The sequence below is a fragment of the Hemiscyllium ocellatum genome, chromosome 22 (assembly GCF_020745735.1).
Source record: "Hemiscyllium ocellatum isolate sHemOce1 chromosome 22, sHemOce1.pat.X.cur, whole genome shotgun sequence".
NCBI lineage: Eukaryota > Metazoa > Chordata > Chondrichthyes > Orectolobiformes > Hemiscylliidae > Hemiscyllium > Hemiscyllium ocellatum.
In genome coordinates, this window is record NC_083422.1 from 14,777,204 (window position 1) to 14,795,791 (window position 18,588).

General features: G+C 41.5%; 1 protein-coding gene across 1 annotated transcript in view; it reads left to right on the forward strand.

The window, feature by feature from the left end:
- The window catches only part of papss2b (3'-phosphoadenosine 5'-phosphosulfate synthase 2b), a 75,993-nt gene that overhangs the window by 43,078 nt on the left and 14,327 nt on the right, over positions 1 to 18,588 (forward strand). The window contains exons 6-10 of the mRNA XM_060841877.1: positions 219 to 332; positions 2,080 to 2,191; positions 12,568 to 12,773; positions 14,817 to 14,952; positions 17,875 to 18,143. Coding sequence (XP_060697860.1) covers positions 219 to 332; positions 2,080 to 2,191; positions 12,568 to 12,773; positions 14,817 to 14,952; positions 17,875 to 18,143 — 837 coding nt within the window. The remainder of the gene's footprint in view (positions 1 to 218; positions 333 to 2,079; positions 2,192 to 12,567; positions 12,774 to 14,816; positions 14,953 to 17,874; positions 18,144 to 18,588) is intronic.

The following is an 18,588-nucleotide window of genomic DNA, read 5'->3' on the forward strand; positions in this document are numbered from 1 at the left end:
CTTTTTCAGAATGGCTCTGAGGAAGGATTACTGGACCTGAAATGTTAACTCTGATTCTCTGCACAGATCTGGTCAGCTTTTCCAGCAGTTTCTGTTTTTATTAGATGGACTCTCTTTGGAACCCATTCTGAAATGAAAATTAATTATGTGTTACATTCATAGTTTCTAGGAGGCAAGCCAGCAGAGTATAGAGCTAATGTATTTATTGTTACTCAAAGGGCATTGTACCTCCAGCCGCAAATGAAGAAGTGAAGGAACTCTTTGTGTTTGAAAACAAGCTGGACTTGGCATGTGCTGCTGCCGAAGTTCTGCCCACACTGCAGATAACACAGGTACCTTTTGCTTTATTCCACCCTTAACATTCTTCTCTTACCTAACAATGCAGTTCAACAAAAAGCAGATGTACATTAGAACACAGAACAGTGTAGCACAGGAATGGGCCACCATGTCTGTGCTGACCATGATGTCATTCTAAACTAATTCCATTTGCCTGCATGTGATCAAAATGCAAAGAATTTTTCACAAGAAGTGATTGAACATTTACTGATGTCCGATACCTGCATGGTAACTGTTAATATTGTGCAACAGGAAGAAGCCATGTTGCTTTCTTCCAACTCTCTCCTATAACTGTGTGATTTAACTGTGTCACTATCTGCATGTTTGAAGTATTTTGAAAGGCCTAAGATTGTGGTTACCATTATGGCATGTACAAGTATCGGACCATTATAGACCAGATTGTTTAAAACAGGCATTTTGTAGAAAACAAGGGGGCTTCAGTTTTGAAGAATATTGTTATACCTCAGTCATCCATTTACTGAAACAGGAGACAATCTGCCTTTTTTTTAAGATTAGATTAGATTACTTACAGTGTGGAAACAGGCTCTTCAGCCCAACAAACCCACACCAACCCGCAACCTACGCAGACCCATTCCACGACATTTACCCCTTCACCTAACACTACGGGCAATTTAGCATGGCCAATTCACCTAACCTACACATCTTTGGACTGTGGGAGGAAACCAGAGCACCCGGAGGAAACCCACGCAGACACGGGGAGAATGTGCAAACTCCACACAGTCAGTCACCTGAGGCGGGAATTGAACCCAGGTCTCTGGCGCTGTGAGGCAGCAGTGCTAACCACTGTGCCACTGTGCCACCCTTCCGCAAATGTTTATTTGCATTTCAGTCTTCAGGGTAAACTACAGTCTACTCTCTCCCCTTCTTGAATTACCTTCTGTTACTGGAGAAAAATAGCCCTTCTTTATTGAAAAATTCACCACTGAATTAGCCAATTAACTGATGAAATAAACAACAATTAACAAGTAATAATAGTTAACTATTCACATAATCCAATCAAAGTAAGCCCCTTTACTCAATAGGTAATTAAATTAGATTCCCTACAGTGTGGAAACAGGCCCTGTAGCCCAAAAAGTTCATACTGATCCTCTGAAGAGCAACCTATTCCCCACCCTATATTTATCCCTAACTAATGCACCTAACACTGTGGGCAATTTGGCATGGCCAATTCATCTAACCTGCAACATCTTTGGACTGTGGGAGGAAACCAGAGTATCTGGAGGAAACTCACGCAGACACGGGAAGCATGTGTAAACTCCACACAGTCGCCCAAGGCAGGAATTGAACTCAGCTCCCTGGCACTGTACGTAGCAGTGCTAACCACAGAGCCACTGTGCCACCCCAAATCACTTTAACATTAGGAAACACATTTGTTAACAGAATTTGCAATGAAGTGTTCAACCCTGTATCCATATCCAATTAAATCTAATTAGAAGTTGAAAAAATGCAGGTCACCTTATGAACTAGTGTCATAGAACAAGTAAATTTCAGCCAGTGTTCACATTAACATCAACTATAAAGCACTTAAAAAGGAGGCAGGAGACATAATGTTATTCAAATGAGAGTGAATGAATTTCATTATTTAAAACTTACTTTAGATATTGTGACAAATTCTGGTACTAAATCTACCTCTGAATACATATGACTAGAAGAAATTGAAATCATTATGTTAATATTTGTTGTAAATACAGTGAGCTAATTGCACATTTGTTTTGTCTATAGTTGGATCTCCAATGGGTGCAGGTCTTGTCTGAAGGTTGGGCCACTCCCTTATCAGGCTTCATGAGGGAAAGAGAGTTCCTGCAGGTTCTACATTTTGGGACTCTGTTAGATGGTAAGAATTGCTGAATGCCACTGTAACTGCCAGTATACTGCTACAGTTAACTTCCATACTATTTGAAGTTTTCCGAGGATTCTGTTTCGTTTTTATTTACCAATATTGAAAGAAAAATTAAATTAGGGCTATAGATCAGCAGTCAAGCTCACAGATTTCATTGCACAATGATCTTTGCAAGAAGTAGAGTGTCTGATCAGTTCCTCCCTGCACCATCAGTTCTTGAAGTGAAGAATTAGCAGGTGTTTAACAAGCCACTGTTGCAAAGATGAAGACACATGCTGTTGGAGAATTTAACTGCATGAATCAAGACTATCAAGCAATCTGAAAACTGACAGTGGATTTGTGTGTGGTTTTGATTTAACTTTTGATGCCTCTCAAGGGATCAGTGCTGTGATGGCTTATCTTTCTATTTCTATGAATGATTTTCCGAAAGACACAATAGGAATGACACTACCGAGTGCGGAAATGGCATCAAGTTGGGGATGGTGGTAAACTATGAGAAAGAGGACCAGAACACATTGCTCAGTGGAAGTTGGGAGCTAAGTATTAAATGCATAAAAACACACTGAATGCTGGAAAAGATAGCATCCTAAATGTTAAAAGAAAAAGGGATGCATAAAGCATTTGTCATGATCTCAGGACATCCTAAGTCAATTCATTACCAGTGAAGTGTTGTAAAAATGTAATTGTTGCTGTTATGTCGACAATATTCCAGTCTACTTGCAGACAATGTTGCACAATCAGTAAAGGAAAAGTAACTTTAATGGAGTTGGTTGAGCAATTAGTATTGGCCAGGAAAACGAGATAATTCCATTGCTGTACTGCTGATATGTTGCCATGGAATCATTTACAATCATCCAGGAGGGAGTTGAAATCCTGGTTAAACATCTCATCCAAAAGAATGGACCTCTAGCAGTGCAGCAGTCCCCCAGAACAGCTTTAGAATGTTACAGTTTTCATTTTTCTGGTGTAGAACTTTACAATGCAAACTTCTAAGGCCAATGCGAGAGCCTGTGAGCCACAGCTGACACCTATGACTCATACTAAAGTGGAGAACTAGGGAGTAGATGGAAAAATCTTTAATGATCTAAACCAAGACTGATAAAAACATTCACAAAGCACAAAGATTTTCTAGGTTTCATATGTGGGAGCAGTTATTATAACAGACAAGAAAGACACATTGGCTTTATACAAGTCAATGGTTAGCCTCCAGGTTTATTGTCTGAGTTGCTGGACACAACATTATTGAAAGACTATTAAACCCATGGAATAGATACAACAAAAATGAACCTGAGAAGAGTAGAACTATTTGAAAATATAGTTATGGAAAAAATTTGGAAAATTGTAACTGTTTTCTGTAACAGAGCAGAAATAGCCTAATAGCAGTTTATGAATTTATGAAAGGTTTTGAGAGGGTAGAGGTTGTTTCCATCGACTGGTACATCAAAAACTAAAGCTGTGTACTCAGTGTAATAAAGAACAGAAGAAGCAGATTAAAAGAGTCTAATCTAGAAGTCACACTTTAACACAGGCTACGCTACTGTGCATTAATGGTTTAAAATGATTAAAAGAGAATTGAATACATATTTGAAACTATGGAAAAATAAATGAATATGTGGAAAGGGCTGGAATTAAGATGAGAGTAAATGATTTAAGTTGAAGAAGTACAGCTGTTGTATTGGGTGGAATGGTCTCCTATATTGTGAACACTAGAATTCAATATCCAACTCAATCCAGTGTCAAAATCTTGTTGGATGGAGAAAAGACTTTCACTGGAAGGAAGGTCACATGATGAAACCAAGCAGAGCTGGTAATTCCATTTGTATGGCTTGTGAAGGCAGGACATTAATTTGAGTGACAACAGAGCAAAGAGATTGCGTAGCACATGGATATCACAAGGCAAGAGTAAAAAGTGAGGTCTGCAGATGCTGGAGATCAGAGCTGAAAATGTGTTGCTGGTTAAAGCACAGCAGGTTAGGCAGCATCCAAGGAACAGGAAATTCGACGTTTCGGGCCAGAGCCCTTCATCAGGAATGATGAAGGGCTCTGGCCCAAAACGTCGAATTTCGTATCACAAGGCAAGAGCTTAGTAAATTGTTGTGATTCTGTGGGAGATTAGCAAAGAGTGGATGCATCGCACTGTTCAGCAGGAAATGCTGAGAGCAAGCTGTAAAGGTATTTACTTGAGCACATAACAACCAGCAATGTAACTATGCTCCCCATCACACTTGCCACCAATTACACTATCTGCACATTGCAATGTCTCAAACAGTTTTTTTTACCCATTGCTGGCCTTTCTGCACTCACCACAGAAGGTGAAATATTGCAGAATAAAGTTATCAATGCAACTTTCGATTGCCAGCTTTTGCTGTTGCTGAGGTGGGTTACATAAATGAGGAAGCAGTACTGTGAGATAATGGTATCATCTTCAGCAAGTTATACATCAAATTACACAAAATAGATGGCATGGAGGTAGGCCATTTGGCCCATAACTTCCTTGATGGTATTAATGCTGCACCTCAGTAACCTACAATTTCTCTTCATTTAACCCAATCAGCAAAACTTTACTTTTCCCTCTCTGTGTTTATCTTTCCCTTAAATAATGTCAATACTATTCCATCAACTATTGCATACAATAGCAAGTTCCTCATTCTCATTACTGCCTGGGTGAAGAACCCTCATTTGAATTCTCTTTCCTCAGCAATCCCTCAGGATTATGAATCACTTGCTTCGTCAGCTCCATTTGATGGTTTCTCAGCACAACCTACAGGCTCTCCCCCATGCAGAGCAGGTGATGCGTAGAGAGATAGGTGGATGGGATAGATAAGGGGAAAGCAGTGAATGTAATATATTTGGATTTCCAAAACGTGTTTCAAAATGTACCGCACATTAAACTTCTTAATAAACTGAGAGACCATGGTGTTCAAGGTGGTATATTGACATGGATAAAGATTGGCTAGCTAGTAGAAGACAGAGAGTTAGGATAAAGGGGACATTTTCAGGATGGCAGCCTGTAGCTAGTGACGTGCCACAGGAATTATTGCTGGGGCCACAACTGATGGCTTGGATGAGGAATGTGAATGTACTATAGCCAGGTTTATGGATGACACAAAAAAACGGTAGGAAGTGCAAGAGCTGAGGATGGAACAGGGATATAGACAGTGTAAGTGAGTGGGTGAAAACTTGCCAGAAGGAATATAATGTGGGAACACTTGGGGCTATGCATTTTGGCAGGAAGAATAATGGAGCTGAATATTGTTGAAGTAGAGAGAGACTGCAGAAACCTATAGCACAGAGGGATTTGGGGTTCCCCATCTATGTTACAAAAAGCTAGTATACAAGTTCATTGGCTTAGAAGTCTTTCCAAAACTTTATAAGGCACCACAGCTGGAATACTGTGATCAGTTTTGGTCCCTTTACCTAAGGAAAAATATCTTGGTTATGGAAGCAGTCCAGAGAAGGTTTAGTAGTTTGATCCCAAGTATGGATAGGCTGCCTTATGAGGAGAGGTTGAGTAAGTTAGGCATGTACTCAATGGAATTTAGAAGAATGAGAATGAATCTCTTTGAAAAATACAAGATTCTGTTGGGGCTTAACAGGGTAAATGCAGACTGTTTGTTTCCACTTGTTAGAGAGTCTAAGACCAGAGGGTATAATCTCAGAATAAGTGGTCACACTTTTAAGAAAGAGGAAAAGAAATATTTATTCTCTGAAGTTTGTCAATTTTTTGTCATTCTTTAGTGCAGAGAATGTAGAAGCTGAGTCATTAAGTATGTTTAAGCCTGAAATAGACAGATTTTTAATCATTAAGGGTATCAAGGGTGACAGGGAAAAAACAAGAAACTGGAGGGGAGTATGATCAGATCAGCCATTATCTCATTGAATGGCAGAGTGGAGTCAATGGGCTGAATTGTGTGTTGCTGCTCCTACCTCTTATCAGTTGTTCATAGGTTTGTGCACTCATACTGATGCCTTACTTTACCTATATCCAGTCTGTCTATAAGTTGGAGCCTTCCCAAATGTATCTGTTTCATATTGATCAGTCAAAAGCCAGAGACTTCCATGAGTCGGAAAGTGTGCTTGATCTTTCAGTGATGTTTGGAAGACATCTGTAAAGTATTTCCCTGCCCTTCTGGAGTCTCCTGCTGTGACCAAGTTCCAAGTGGAACAGTTGTTTGGTTTTGGGCCAATAATGATGTCTGCTCAGTGGAGCTGGTTTTGAGTGATTAGTAATTCAATGCATGACACGTTAGAGGACAAAAAGGGAGGTTCAGCAGATATGGGGAACACATGAGAAAATCTCTGCGGTTTCCTCCAAACATCCCCTTCTCTCCTGTCCCCTGGTCCTAACCAAGCCTACGCAGAGATTCCAGTGGCCTTCCTTAGTTGTATGACTACCTAACTTTCTGATTAGAAACTGACTGGAAGTTATAGCATAAGTCACAGTATGATACATTTACCATAATATGCTTAACCAAAACAATTCTCAACATTCCTGAGATTTTTCTCCATCATTATATCTAACTTTTTAAAGTTTTTTTTGTATCTACAAGCTCATTATTATTAGTGAAATATGAAGTCGTGGTTAGCTTGAAATCAGTGATAAGTTTTAAACAAATGTTTTTTAGGAACAAAGCATTATACTCAATTGTGAAAGAAAGTACAAACTGTAACTTTCATCCATGAAAACCTAATCTTTCAGAAATAAATTAGCTGGGATGTGTGTTGAACCAAAAGCAATAATTCATTATCGGGCAAAGCACGCTTTTGAAAAGCTGGTAGTTAAAACATTCAAACTAAAGACTTCCAAATAAAGTATTGGGTAAAACAATAATGGCATTGATACATAAATTGCAATGACAGAGAAGTTAAGGATCAGTCACAACTGCAAACAACTAGCTTTCATTTAGTCAGATAGGAATGTAAAATGTGTCAACATGGACGGGGAAATCTTCTTTTTATATATGATTTTGTTACATGCTAATTGGTTGCACATTTGCCAAATAACATGTTTCAAATATAATTAATTCATTCTGATGTGTTTTTGGGTGTTCAATGATTGATATTTTATAACTTCCCAGCTCTTTCTTCTTTCAGCCAATCTTCTTATATGGATCACATATTTCACCAAGTTGCCAATGTACTGTTGCCAGCTGTCAAGACAATAACAAATCTTTTTGAAACCAAAGGCATTTCCCTTTACGAAATAGTGAAGACATCTTCATGGACTTATTATTTAAGAAGAGAGATTACTTACAAAAATTAAATAAAGAACTGTATACGTTGAAGATTTGAAAGAAATAAAACTGGAGAAACTCAGCAGATCTGGCAACATCTGTGGAGAGAAAGCAGATTGAACATTTCTAGTCCAGTGACCTTTCTTCAGAACTGATAGTAGCTAGAGAAAGGAGGTATTTATGCTGATGACAGGTGTTGGAGTGGGTGGAGGCATGGTTGAGGAAGTGAGCGCATGGATAGAGAAGGAGCCCTGAGACAGAGAAAGAAAGTTAGGCAGTTGGAGGGATGGTTGATATAAAACTGCTCATGGGGACAATGAGTGGGTGAAATGGTTTGGCTGTGCTAAAAACAGCCCATGTCATTGATAGGACCTGGGTGTGGAGTGGGTACAATACATGGAAGGTGGTGTTCAGTTTCTAAAATTACTGAACTTGATATTGAGTCCTGAAGGTTGGAGGGTCTGCAAGTAGAAAATGAGATGCTGTTCTTCCAGCTTGCAATGAGCCTCACTGGAGCACTGCAGCAAGACTTGGACAGAATTATTGGCCAGGGAACACAGTGGGGTGTTGAAGTGGCAAGCAACAGGAAACTTGGGATTGGTAGCATTCGAATTCCTTGCCCCAAATGACTAGTGCAGTGACTTTCTTCGACGGCAACATCTCTGACTGCAGTCATTGCCACTGTTAAGTTGCTGGTGGGTCTTTTGAATGAATTTATAATTGAGAGTCTGAATAGATACTTCAGAGAGCTTTAAGGATCGACCATGTAATTTTGGATTGGCACAATATGTAAGCTTGATTGGTCAGGGCATCAGTGAACCAACTGAGTTTTAAATAAGAAAAATAATTTCTCCCTTCCTGATCCTCTGAGTCAGGGAGGTGAGCAGTGACCCAAACCCTGGCTGAGGAAGTGATTTTGAGACTTTTACTTTTTAATAGGTGCAGGTTTGCAAAGGGCTTAGAGACAGAATTCCAGACAGTAAAGTTTAACTCTGCTGCTGGCTTTTCCAATGACAATGTGATAAATACAAGCTGGAATCATAGCAATCGCTTTCATGAGTTCTAGCAGTAAAATCAATTTGCTAGCTGTGATTGTGTGTATGATAACTGACTTCATCGCAGAAGCTGCTGTCTCTAACAGTCCCTCACAGCCAGATGGACATTGAAAATGGCTAACAAAAGCACATGATTTTTTTTAAATATCTCTATAATTATTCTCCCAGGCTGCTTGTACCATAAGGAATAGGAACAGGAGTAGGCCTTCCAGATCACAAATCTATCTCTCTCAGCCTTAAGTATACACAAAGACACAACCACCGCAGCACTCTGCAGCAAGGAGTACCAAAGGCGGTCAAAACTCTGAGAGAAGAAATTCCTCCTCGTACCAGTCTTATATTGGCACCCCTTTAATCTGAGAGTATGCCGTCTAGTCCAAGACTCTTCCCTGAGGGGGAACCCCGTCAAGCTCCTTAGGAATCCTATATGCTTCACTGAAATCATCTAAATTCCAGTGAGTAGAGTCCCAATTTGTTTAACCTTAGCTCATAAGACAGCCCCACCAGATGGGGATCATCCTGGTGCACCTTCTCTGAACTACCTCCAATGAACTGATACCTTTCCTTAAATAAGGGGACCACACTGCTCATAGTGTTCCAGGGGCAGGCTCACCAGCACCTTGCAAAAGACAAGGCTGAAAGCTAGAAATAAAGATCCACATTTGTTTTCTCCTCAGGTCTAGTACTACAGATCCTAGAGTGCAGCCAATTCACTCTTTGTGATATCAAGGACTGGCTACAGGCACTAGATACTGAAAAGGCTATGGGCCCCTGATTATATTCCAGCAATGTTACTGAAGGCTTGTGCTTTGCAACTTGCTGCTCCCTAGCTAAGCTGTTCAGTCCTGCTTCAATACAAGCACTTTCCTGGCAATTTGGAAATTATCCAGATGTTCCTTTTCCACACAGGCTGCTCCATCAGACTTAAGCAGGGCTATCAATGTTTCCTTACTCAGGATAACCTACAGACCAATGCTCAGTTTGTTCCTAGTATGACCATTCATTCAGATATTGATCTATTTACAGCCTTGGTCCAAACATGGGCACAAGAGCTGAGCTCCAGAGATGAAGTGAGAGTGGATAACTTGAAATCAAGGTGCATCTTAACCAGCCATCACAAATCCTAGCCAAATTGAAGTTCGTGGGAATGAGGGAAACTTTCTCTCTCAGCTGGTTGCAGTCCCAGAACAGGGAGTTCTGCAGAGAGTAACACAACTCCTGATTCCCAAAAGCCTGCCTACAAGGTACAAATGAGGAGTGAAATGAAATACTCTCCACTTACCTGGATAAGCGTAACTCCAGCAAATTGGATCAAATTTGTGAAACTCCTCCCTATGGGGCTGAATCTTTTGGCTAAGTCCAAGTTGCATCGGGTTTTTTGGAGGGTTGGTCACCATGCGGCCTATTGGGTTTTCTTTCTCTATTTTACAAACTAAAGATGAAAACTGGGTGATATGCTGCAAATCATTGGTCCCCTCGTAAAGAGAACATCCTGACTCTGTCCACTCCAAGTAGTGCCTGAACTGGTATTGGATGCAACTCTTGACTTAGTGTGTCAGGAACCCCTGAGCAAAGGCTATCTGCCTGGATATGACTGACAACCATGTCAGGCTTCTGGCTTTGTGTCTGTACTCAATGGCCCTGCAGGACACAGCACTGCGAGCCTGGGATCTCCAGCAGAGGGGGCAAAGTGAGGCAGGAGTGCTGTTTACATCCAGGTAGGCTCGGAGTGAGTGAAAGTTCCGACAGTGAGTGAAGAGTCTGGAGATGTAGCCTGGTAAAGTCCCTAAGCTGGGGGTGGGGGTGGTCCCTGAGCACACAGTGTCCTTGCCACAGCATGGCAATGAGAGTTGTGGGTACACCATTGAAATGCACAAGCTTTCTGTAAGTGGATCAGAGATGTGTCTTGAGGGTTCTTACAAGCTGGCACAGGTCAGGTGCTAATCTCCATGGAAGTGGGATGCAGGTGGCTGGTGCCCATGTTGGTGCCCAGTTTCCACCATGTTTGTTGTTTGGAGCAAGCAGTAAACTGGGTCTACCAGTTACCTGCGCTGGTTTCCTTCTCAAGTTGCCCCAGCATCGAGCTTGTTTAGTGATTTCGGTCAGATAAGAGACTGGATATTGAAGAGGTGGGCTGTCGTAACAAGGTGTTTAACAAGTTTTAATGACTGTCAATTGACATCCCACCCCCCTCTAATGAAAACCTTGCCAAATTACTTGAGAAAAGAGTAAAATATGCAACAAGGTGATCTTGACATCAAGTTGCTTCTCACTGCACTTGTCACTGGGTTCTCCCATACATTCGTCATCACTCAGACCATATAAGATTCCACCTTAGGTACCTGGACCCCATGGTCTGCAATAGATCAAGACATTAGCTTACTGGTATCCTCCCAAGGCCAATCAGGGATGGTCAGAAAAAAATGGTCAGCAATGGTCACATCTATGAATTAATGGAAAAAAAATATTGATTCTTTGAAATTCCCAAGACAATGTGATTGATCAGTGTAATGGCAAGAATAAAAAAAAAACGTCACCTTAGTCCTGCTCTTTCATTAGAGAGAGACAACGGGTGGTAATTTAACCTGGGGATCAGCACAACCCAAGTGAGGGGATGAGTCCAGAAGGAGAATCCTTCATAGTAACCTCACCCAGTGTGGGAATGAACCCATCTGTTGGTGTTGCACTACATTGCAAATCAGCTTCTAGCCAACTGAGCTAACTGACCAGTATGTCTGTCAAATGGGCCATCAGATCATTTATGATGTGTGAAATTGGGAGAAGTTGCAAAAGGCACAATTTGAACATTGTCACATGTTAACATAACAAAATGGAAGGAAGATTGCTTCATGCCGTTTTATGGTTGTCCAATGTGCCAACACGTCAAGTGGGCCACAACTGACATTTTAAGAGTCAAATTGAATTTGTTTTAAATGATTTAAAATCTCACTCTTGTATTAGACTAATTTGTTTTCAAAATCTGTGAACTAGCTTAAGTCAAGTTTTAACCCTTTTGTTGCACAGCAAAATGATATGACTGTAATGATATGAACATTTATGTGGGAAGGAATGATCGGGAGAAGGAATTGAAGGAGTTAGATTGCACAACATTTTGTTTGCATCATCATTTGTAATGTTAGAGCAGCTTTAATGTGATTCAAACAGTCTTCAAAGTAACAAAAAGTCGTAAAAGTTATGTGGATTTACGAAAAAAAAACTTGAATAAATATTTAAAGTACAGTCAAGATCCAAGAAAAATGTCAGAAAATTGTTTACGTTTTTAAATGAGGCCCCCGCATTGTTGTCTGAAGATTTGCCTGCTCACTGGATAAAATGACAGTTTGCTACAAGGCTGCAGGGACAGATGGGATACATTATCAGCTAATGCTCTCTGCCAGTTCAGGTGGGAGTTCTCTCCCATACGTCACATCACGGTGGACTCCACGGTCTCCCAACTGCATGACTCCCACCAGATTTAACATCTGGCCTCCTGTGGCTGAAAGTGAACTGTACCATTGCATTAGAACAGAAAACATTAATTCCCAATTATTCAAGATTAAATGATGCATAATTTATTATGCCTGACTCTTGGTCAGCCTCAGGATGCAAGTTTAAGAACATGTTACACAATCTGGTTGGTATCTCCTGGAGTACAGAAGAATGGGGATGATCAGACCAAAATGTGTAAAAGTTTTGATAGGGTGGATTGACTGAAACTATCTCCCCTGGCAAGAGTATCACAAACAGCATTGGGGGTAGGGGCTGGGGTGAGTTTAGTCTTAAAATTAGACCAAGGACACTTTGGAGGAAAATTAGGAGGTGCTTATTCACACAGAATAGTATTAATTCAGGAATTCCATCCCCAGCAGCCTGTAAATTGTGGAGTTTAGGTGACTGGGTAAGTCTATGAAGCAGAATGGAGTGACGATGGGTAAATCGGGCTAAGAGACAGATCAGCCGTCAAGTAATTGCAGGCTTGAGGGATAATGACATTTCTGTATCACTAAAATAGTGATAGTCGGAGCTGTTGTTTTGCGGTAAAAGATTCTACCTGAAGGGTAACTGAGCATGTTGTCCGTAGGTGGAGTTATCAATCTGACTATTCCAATTGTCCTGCCGGTAAGCACAGAAGACAAGGAGCGCTTGGCGTGTTGCTCAGCCTTTTCCCTCGTCTACTCAGGACAGAGAGTGGCCATACTTCAAAACCCAGAATTTTATCCACACAGAAAAGAGGAACGCTGTGCACGACAATGGGGAACAACCTGCGAGAAACATCCCTACATTAAGGTATGTGATGCTGCTGGTTGTGTGGGTCATTGGTTGTTAAGTCACTACCTGATTTGGGAAACAAGCTAGCAACACTTAACTTCACCCTGACACTGAACTTCCATCCTCACCCTGATCCCACCTCCACAGCGAACCCCCACTTGTACAGAGCTCTGACCCGTAAACCTCATGCTAACCTATAACATCATTCTGCCCCCCAAACTTAAACAGCAGAAATTTGCATTCTTACAGCAGCTTTAACATTACAAAATATCCCAAGGCACTTCGGAGGAACAATGTCACAATTTGGTACCAACTCACATCAGGAGATTGCAACACATGACGAAGCTCACTCACGAAAGGTTTAAGGGAAAATACTGAGACTTGTAGTTTACTGCATGGCTGCCAACAGTGGAGCAACCAAACTTGGAGGCTGGAACTGAATGGGGTGTGTAGATTTTAGTCACAGAAATAGGGAGGAGTGAGACCGGGTTTTGGAAGGTCACCTCTAGATCATGTACAACGCAAGGGAGAGGGTCCTGCCCACAGACTAATTTTGAGCATCACACTGACCTGAACCCATAACCTCACACTGGCCCTAAACTCATAGCCTCACACTGGCCCTAAACTCATAGACTCACACTGACCCTAAACCCATAACCTCACACTGACCCTAAACCTCACACTGTGACCCCTAAACCCCTGAACTTTCACTAACCCCTAACCCTCACACTATCCCCTAGCTGTATCTCTACTGTGTATAGAATGTGTTAAAACGTAAAGATTTAGTGACTTTGAATAAGCTAATGATATAGAAAGTGTTTGGTTCCTTTCCAGACTTGTATAGGCTCCATCCGCTATATGCGTGGCCATTTCTATCTGATGGTCTTTCATTTCGATATTATAGAAGTGTTTTGAGAGAGGTGATGACCTAATGGTATTATCACAGGACTGTTAATCCAGAGATCCATATAACATTCTGGGGATCCAGATTTGAAACCCTTCATGATAGATGATGGAATTTAAATTGAATAAATATCTGGAATTAAGAGTCTAATGATGACCATAAATCCATTGTCGATTGTTGGAAAAACTCATCTGGTTCACTAATGTGCTTCTGGGAAGGAAACTGCCATCCTTACTCGTTCTGGCCTACATGTGACTCCAGCAATGTGGTAGAGTCTGAACTACCCTGTAGGCAATTAGGAATGGGCATTAAATACCAGCCTAGCTAGTGATGCCTTCATCCTGTGAATGAGTAAAGAGAAAAAACAATCTGAAGTGCAGGATTGTTTGTTACTGAGAGTTCAGCTTCAATGCGAAAGGACAAGTGTCTGAATTCCAGGCTCCAGCCCTCCTGGACCTGACCCTAATGTCTGCCTGAATGTAAGCTCTTTCACCTAGAAAATGCTGCAAGTCACCCAGGAGAAAAACAGGGAAGTTAAAAATAATGTGGTCTCACCCCTCCCTATCTCTGTGACTAAGACCTCACACTCCTTCAGTTCCAGCCACTTGAGCGCCTCCAATTGTAGTTCCTCCATTATTGTGGGATTGTTAGTTTTAATAATATTGGAAATGGATGAGGTGGGAAAGCTGCTGGGACTGGGAAAGGTGATTCGTTGGTCTCTGGTGAGAACCAAGAAAGGTCGCCCAGTTGTGGAACCTCCAGAGATCAAGCCAGAGTTGGCAGCCAGTGATACTCCCCTGCAGTGAGTGCCAGTGTGTGTTGAGGGATCCAATTCAGGGGCAGGTGCTGCCCCTCTCTGTGATGCCAATCGCAAGGACACACCTGAGTCTAGGAGAACTAGGCAACACAAGTAAGCATCTTTTAATGAGCCATGCCACTAACCCTAAACCTGGCCAAACATTCCAGTGGGTTCTAAATTACACTGTCTTGGTCAACGGTCTTGTTTTTTGCGGTAACAAAAGTTCGTCAGGCAGAAGACCGTTTCTAAAGTGTTATGTTTTACAGATAAGTGCCGGGTGATCCCTGTCTGGAGTTAGTGGCAAGTTATTTGAAATAAAGCTCATTTCTAAACGTTACTTCAATAATACCTATTTCAGATGGTGATGGAAAGTGGAGACTGGCTTGTTGGAGGTGACCTTCAGGTCCTGGAGAGGATTCGATGGAATGATGGCCTGGATCAGTATCGTCTAACCCCTCAGGAACTCAAGCAGAAGTTTAAGGACATGAATGCTGGTATAATTTCTGTACTGCTATTAGATTTCCATTCCTTAGCTCAGTGTTAATGAAAGAACCGAGTGAATTCACTCCATTATTGTCTGTGCCAAGCCAGCCTGGCTCCTTCAGCCATCTCCAGTCCCTTCTGTGATAAATCACTCTAACCTAACCAGCACTTCCATGTTCTGCCTTTGGTCCTTATTCCATGTAGGGCCAACAAAGATAAACTACTTTACCCATTTTTGAATGGTGGATCTTAGATCTCCTACAAAAATGGGGTTTTGTGTCCAGGCTATACTCTTTCAATATCGTTAATATTTCTACTAATCATGTAACAAGTACAGAATTTTAATGGATTCCAGCAGTGAAATCTTACTGTAAACTCTGTCTGTAGATTATTATTGTACAGACTGGGGAGAAGTTTTAAAATGTTTTTGATAGTGATGAGGGTTCCCTGAGTGTTGGAAAGAGGGAAATTCCTTTATGCGGAGATATGTAGGAGTATGAGATGCTTTTTATCGGTATTGGATCCTTGCACCACTGAAGACAAAAGTGGCTAAGTCTTTGAAATGGGGATGATACAAGACATGGGAAGGGGAAAGGCAATAGGATCAGTTTCAAATTGCACTGGCAAGGAGCCTGTAGTGAGGACCAGATAGTTTCCTGTGTTATAGGCCGGTGTGCTTCTACTGGATTGTCCAATATCAGACCAGGAGAAAATTTCCTCCAATTAAACAATGATGAGACTGCAGCCACTGGTTTGGATCCCATTTTGATCTTCATTCACTTTGCTCAGTGACATTCTGAGATTAAGGCAGTTAACTGGCTTAAACCCAATGCATTCTCATATCACAAGACAGCCACTTCCAGCATCATGTCATCACTGACTTGCCCTATGTTTTTACTCATCTGTTGCTGAACCTCTTGTGAATCCATTGTCTCTGTTAGCTCCAGGTTTGATTATTCTAATTTTCTTCTGCCTGGTCTCCCAAATCCCATTCTCTGTAAACTTGTGGTCATCCCAAACTCTGCTTCTTAACTCTCACCAAGTCCTGTTTCCCCATTGTCTCTGTGCTCATAGACTTACATTGGCTCATAGTCAACCATGAAGGGCTTATGCCCAAAATGTCGAATTTCCTGTTCCTTGGATGCTGCCTGACCTGCTGCGCTTTTCCAGCAACACATTTTCAGCTCATAGTCAACCAATGCCTTGATTTCATTATTCTCATCTTGATTGTCATCTCACTGCTCACAATCTCAGTATTCTCCTCCAGCCTCACAACCCTCTGAGAGATCTGCACTTTCCTAATTTGAACCTCCTGTCCACTCCCAATTTTAATCATTCCACCATGGGGGGGGCTGTATCTTCAGTTAGATATCCCGAAGCTTGGGAATTCTCTCCCTGCACCTCCCTACCTCACTAACTGGCATTCTTTCTTTTAAAATATCCATGAAACCTGGATTTGCCAGAATGTAGCCAGGAATGGAAGCTTTGAGTTATAAGGCTGGGTAGGCTGGGATTTTGTTGCGCTGGGGTGTAGAAGGTTGAGGGTGATCTCATCATGGTTTATAAAGTCATGAGGGACATAGAAAAGGAGAATGGCAGGTGTCTTTTCCCTAGGGTGAGGATTTAAAGACTAGCGAGCATACTTAAGGTGAGAGGAGAAAGATTTATACAAGAAATGAGGGGCAATGTTTTTACCCAGAGAGTGGTTCTATGTGTGGAATGAATTTCCAGAGGATATGGTGGATGTGGGTTCAGTTACAATGTTTAAAAGACATTTGAGTAAGTACATGAATAAGAAATGTTTGGAGAGATATTAGCCACGAACAGGCAGGTGGGACTGGTTTAGTTTGGGATTAGATTAGACTTACAGTGTGGAAACAGGCCCTTCGGCCCAACAAGTCCACACCGACCCGCCGAAGCGCAACCCACCCATACCCCTACATTTACCCCTTACCTAACACTACGGGCAATTTAGCTTGGCCAATTCACCTGACCCGCACATCTTTGGACTGTGGGAGGAAACCGGAGCACCCGGAGGAAACCCACGCAGACACGGGGAGAACGTGCAAACTCCACACAGTCAGTCGCCTGAGTCGGGAATTGAACCCGGGTCTACAGGCGCTGTGAGGCAGCAGTGCTAACCACTGTGCCACCGTACCGCCCACTATGGATTATGGTTGACATGGGCGAGTTGGTCCAAAGGATCTATTTCCATGCTGTGTGTCTCTGTGACTATGACTCTACCATTTTGATCTTGGATCACCTGGTTTAAAAATTCCTTATTTGACTCTTATTACACATATTCATGTTTAGTCATAGAAGACTCCTTTGAAACATTTTACTCAGTAAAAGGTGTTATAAATATACGTTGCTACTTGTTGTTTCTCTCTATAAGCTTTAGTTAACAGTTGCATCAAAATGTCAGAGTGGACATTTGGAACCATTTTGAAAGTAGTAAGATCACATTTTTTTTGGGTAAACTTGAGGTTGCTTTTTCACAATGATTTAACTGCTTTGCCTGTATTTCTGTACAAAAACATGGCGTTACTGATTTCACATTGATTTGTAAATGTAGTCTGCTTCAGAGGATTGCTTCTGTCATTAGATTTGGAGAATCCACAAAGTGCAGCTGATAGTGGAAGCAATAAATAGACTGTACTTTTGGTCTATGAGATTGAAATCTACCTCTACTTTTCAGGTCAACTGGAAGTTTATTTGATTAAATTTGCATGCAAGCTGGTACTTTAAAGGCACGATATCAATCCATGTTATAGAGATATTGCACTTCAAATGGGAAGAAAATAACTTACCAACTTGTGAAGGATGAATTTAAAAAATCATGATCTATTAGTCATGTCAAATAATTGCAATAAAATAGCCAGTAATTCGTTCCTTGGTAATGGAAGTGTGATCCATTCTTGTCTTTGTTGCAGATGCCGTTTTTGCATTCCAGCTCCGTAACCCTGTTCACAATGGCCATGCTCTACTGATGCAGGACACTAAACGTCGCCTTCTGGAGCGAGGCTACAAGCGGCCTGTGCTGCTGCTGCACCCGCTTGGCGGCTGGACCAAAGATGACGATGTGCCACTGGACTGGCGCATGAAGCAACATGCGGCAGTTCTGGAAGAGGGGGTGTTGGACCCACAGTCAACCATTGTAGCCATCTTCCCATCACCCATGATGTATGCTGGACCAACCGAGGTAAGTCAAACTTCAAAGGCATGGTGTAAACAGGCAAGTTATGACCACTCAGCTGCGAGGAGCTTTGGACATTAACTCATTTAGTATGGTTTGAATTTCCTTGTTGCTTTCCTATGAAAAATGGAAGCAATTCCATTTCTGCTAATTCTTTTGCTAAAGTTTTTCTGTGACCCATCCCTCAACTCTCCACCAAGTGGTTGGGCACTTTGAAAGTTCCTAACCAGCTCCTTATGATGTGAAGCTAAAGTGGTATTTTTATAAATCACATTTATAAAGATACAGGTATTATGAGGATCAACTGAGATCGATGAAAGTGAGCACTATTGCAGTGTGAAGAGTTATGACAAGCACTGGAAATAATGAGGTGAATTTTATGTTTTTATTTGTCTTTTGTGTTGTGCTTATTGAACAGTTGGTCACCAAGAGTCCTCGCAAGGTATTTCAC